Source organism: Apium graveolens, chromosome 4, assembly GCF_009905375.1.
Source record: "Apium graveolens cultivar Ventura chromosome 4, ASM990537v1, whole genome shotgun sequence".
Lineage (NCBI taxonomy): Eukaryota > Viridiplantae > Streptophyta > Magnoliopsida > Apiales > Apiaceae > Apium > Apium graveolens.
Window position 1 is genome coordinate 300283892 of NC_133650.1, and position 4626 is coordinate 300288517.

Consider the following 4626-nt stretch of genomic DNA (forward strand, 5'->3'; position numbering starts at 1 on the left):
ATTCTAATTTATTTTAAGAACTCACTATTTTAATTTATTTGAAATTGTAATTTTGGTCGATTTTATCATAGACCCCTCTAATAATAGTGTGAGGTGAAATTTAGTGTTAAGTTTAATTAGAAATTATTTGTTAAAGTAATCAAGCTCTAGTGATATGTATGAAATTAATTAAATTATTTATTGTTAAAATATATATTGAATTTTTATTACATTAATCATTATACTTTAAAATTAGTATTAAATTTTAATTAAAAAAATTTAAAATCTTTATAAAAGTGATTAGTAAATATTTATTACTCCCTCAGTCCCTTCCAATTGTTTACATTTCTGGGGAAGTGTCTAGCACGCATTTTAAGGTGCATAAAAAGTATAGTTATGTAACTTATTTTTACAATTTTCTTTTTTTGAATAAAAGTTGAATGTTTTAATTTTTATTCTGAAAAATAAAATTGTAAAAAAAATTACAGAACTATACTTTATATGCACCTTAAAATGCGTGTCGGACACTCTCTAAAAAATGTAAACAATTGAAAGGGACGGAGGGAGTATATGTTATATTTAAAAAATTTATCTGAGCCGAGTTACCGAGTTCGAGCCGAGTCCGAGCTAAACGAGCCGAGTCCGAGCCGAATATTAAAAAACTCGGCTCGGCTCGTTTAATTATCTGAGCTTATTTTTTTGTTCATGATCGGCTCGTTTAAGAAAACGAGCCTAGCCGAGTTCACTTAAACGAGCCGATCCCGAGTTTTGTTCACGAACGGCTCTGTTCATTTGCAGCTTTATTCCCATCCAATCTTACAAGGATTCGATTCATTAAGAAGTGGATATGGATTTTCACTTGTCGATAAAAACCAGATCCGAACTACTAAACTTATACATTTATAAATTATTTATATATATAAATAAAGTTTAACTATAATCAATTAATAAAATTAATATATATGTATTGATATTCTAATTTTATAAGTTATTTTATTGTATTTTCACATTAACTATTATTTCATCACATTAAAATTTCTTGTACACACCACATGTTATCATATTCAAATGAGTGAATCATGTATGTCACAAATTATTTGCATACATAATATTTTAGTTATTCACAATTCACAACATTTTTTTTTATTTTAATTTTTGAAATTGACATATATAATTAATTCATATATTTCTGAAATTACAATGTTTTACTTTTATGTATATATTTTATAATTATTTTAAACTGAACTATTTTCACATATTTTCAAAAAAAAATTATTTTCACAACACCTCTAACTTAAAATAGTTTCTTGTGCTTAAGTTTTTTTTTATTATTGAACCATGTTAAATTAAAATTATTCATCTCAAAAAATTTAAATGGATCCAGTGGTCCGATCCGATAATCGAAGATCCTAATGAATTTGTTTATGAATTACGCTATTAAAAATCTGAAATTGATCCGATCTCAATCCAATCCAATAAATTTAAATGAATATGAATATGAATTTAATCAAATCCAATCCACATTTGAACACCAGCATGAGGATAACTTAGTCTCGTTCGCATTGTATATCTCCTAAAAAGGCACTTACGCTTCAATTCGACGGAAATGGAACGAAATTTTATCATGTTTTACTAAAATTGCACCAAAATTCCCATCCTATTTTAGCCAATATTATTGTATGGTAATAATACTATTTTAAATGAAAATAGATTATGCCCAATATTTGATACGTTGACGTCTTACGGATTGTAATATCTTAAAAATTTTATGCAAATCATGTTTTTCGGTAAGAAAAATATATTTAAAAGGAAATTACAATAGCGAATTTTGACACGTAATTCATAGAAAAAATTTAGTCAAAACGGACACCTTATACGTAGATATTGTCAAATTATTTTTTCAATGTGAATTTTAAGGTAATTTTCACAAGATTAAGTAAAATGAGAATGGTGGCTACAACCAGCAGAATAATAAATTTGCTACAATAAGTATTTAATAACAAAATTTATTGGCTTAATTTGATTTAAAAATGTGCAATAACATGAATATTAGTAATATCCATACATTAAGAAATAAGATTTTTGTAACTCCCGAATCATTGATATTGTCACAGGAACAATATGTTTGATTCCCTTAACACAGATTAGGAGATTATAATTTTTGCCAGCTTTCAGTGTTAATGCCAAGCCTCTTATAAATACCGAATGATTTTACTCTACAAATCAGAGCTTCAACATACATAAACATTGCTCCATTTGCTTTTCTTTTGGTTTCTGTTCTTGATAGCTTGTTTAGAGATGGCCAAAAAGTTCAGCATTGGCCGCCAAAAGATCAAGATTGCGAAAATAGAGCGTAAGAATCACCTGCAAGTTACCTTCTCAAAGCGTCGATCAGGCCTTTTTAAGAAGGCAAGTGAGCTCTGTACACTTTGTGGAGTTGAGATTGCCATTATAGTCTTTTCTCCAGCTGGAAAAGTGTTCTCCTTTGGACATCCTAATGTTGAAGGTATAATTGATAGGTTTTTTAGTCGCAATCCTCCACCTTCAAACTCAAGCACTCTCCATCTCGTTGAAGCTCATCGTAGTATGACTGTTTGCGAGCTGAACTTCCATCTCACACAGATTTTCAATGAACTAGAGGGTGAGAGGAAGAGAGGAGAGGCACTTGATGACATGAGGCAAGCTAGCCAGAGCCAGTTTTGGTGGGAATCTCCAGTCGAAAAGATGGGATTTGATGAGCTTCAACAATTGAAGGACTGCATGGAAGCGTTGAAGAAAAATGTCAACAATCAAGCTAATAGCATCTTGATTGAGAATGCAAATTCTAATTTGCCACCTTTTGGTTTTAATGGACACAGGGCCTTTAATCAGTTTGAAGCTAAGCCTAATCAGATTGATCCTGCTTCTCATGTCCCTGGTTACAGATATGGTAATGGTTATTTTGGTCTGAGCAACTTTGCTGCGTAATCTGAGCTTGTGTCTTGCTAGACAGTTCTGAGTCTCCATTTTGATTGATGCTGTGTGGCTTTGCCGGAAAAGAAAGTTCATTTTTCTATCTATTGCTTAAAGTTGTAACTTAAATTTGACAAACAGTTTGATCTGAAGTTTATTCTGAGGTTGTAATGGATATTGTTTTTTGAAAATGGTCAGCTGCATATGTCTAAATATTCTTTAAGCTTAAAATGTCAATTACTATTGAAAAGTTATCAAAAAAGAGAGCCCTGTGGGCATCATTGGTTTCAAATAGCCATCATCAACTAACATCAGCACTGAGAGTTGGATGAACGTGTAACTTATAATCTTGTTTTTCATATCAAAACAAATTATATTGGGAAAGAAAAATTACCAACTTTTTTTTGAAATATTAATAAAAAAGAAGAAGCAATTGATTAATCTATAAATTAGATTTGAAAGATGAACTTTGACTTGCGACTCAAGGAACTGGATCTCAAAGCGAACGGGGTTTTGTCGTGCATTTGACAAACTCAGATTACAAATTTAAATAGAATATTAACATCTACCAACCCCCACTATATCTACCTTTACTATATATATTATATTTTGTTCGTTTCGGATATAGCATGACTTTTTTTTGTAGTGTATAAAATTCACACATTAACACTCGAGATTCTGTAATGAGTAGATACTTCCACAAAAGTATAATCGATTTTCTGATTAAATACAGCACGCGATATTTTTCTATACTTTTCGCATTCAATTCTAGCCATTTTCGCACCCTTTAATGGATCTAATCAACATATATACATATAACTCTCCCACCCCTTTTCATTACTAATGGATTATCCATACTATTTTATTTTACTAAAAATGCAATGATCTTGTTTTTTTCTCGGTTGAAAACATATGTCTTTAGTTACATGAGAAGTATTTTTCTAAACATATTTTATCTTTACTGACTCAATTAAGATCCCTCGGGAACAAAATCTTACCCTTTTTCTATGTTAGCCAAACAGCCAGCCAGATGAGACGAGATTAAAAATTTTAATATTAAAAAAAATGTTTTATTTAAAATTGCACAAAATATGACACGAAATTATGATATGAATGTACATAACATGAAACGGATTTTTAACTAGTCATGTTTTGGTTTACTATTCATTTAAACTAAACATAAAAGTTTCCTGATTTGAAAGTATATAAAACAAACGAATTGTCGGGTTTAACTAAACATATACGAATTGGGGGGTTTAAGGTAAAAAGGTCTAAGCTTTAGTGGCTCTAAGGTATAGAGAAGGGGTGTGTATGTACAGTATATGCGAAGAGGGGTTTTGGATATGAAGGAATTTATCTGATTCTGAAATGAAGTAACGCTGCAAGGGATTTTGGGCTTGATTAAGTAACCAAAATCGACCTAACCCCAAATTTGTATTATAAATTTTTATGAATTGATTTGTCAGGACATATGTTCAAATTGAATTCGCAGACGCACATGAATACATGCAAGATCTCATATTATTACGAGAAAAGTTATCTTTTGTAATAATTATTTGGACCCCTAGTATTTATAAGATTGGATTTTTTAATAATATTTTGGACTCCTAATATATTGTAGTAAAGGGTTGTTTGGTTGAAATAATAATTGTTTGTTCTTTTTTATTGTCTTATTTTGAAACAAATAATAATTTT

At 30.0% G+C, this 4626-nt stretch overlaps 1 protein-coding gene across 1 annotated transcript; it reads left to right on the forward strand.

Annotated features, from left to right (window-relative positions):
• Positions 1-2277: 2277 nt before the first annotated feature.
• LOC141719925 (agamous-like MADS-box protein AGL62) lies at positions 2278-2946 on the forward strand. Its single transcript, XM_074522286.1, has one exon. The coding sequence runs from the start codon at positions 2278-2280 to the stop codon at positions 2944-2946; it is 669 nt and encodes a 222-aa protein (XP_074378387.1).
• The last annotated feature ends 1680 nt before the right edge of the window (positions 2947-4626 follow it).

Coding starts and splice junctions, on each gene's coding strand:
- LOC141719925 (XM_074522286.1), top strand. CDS start 2,278: ATGGCCAAAAAGTTCAGCATTGGCCGCCAAAAGATCAAGATTGCGAAA.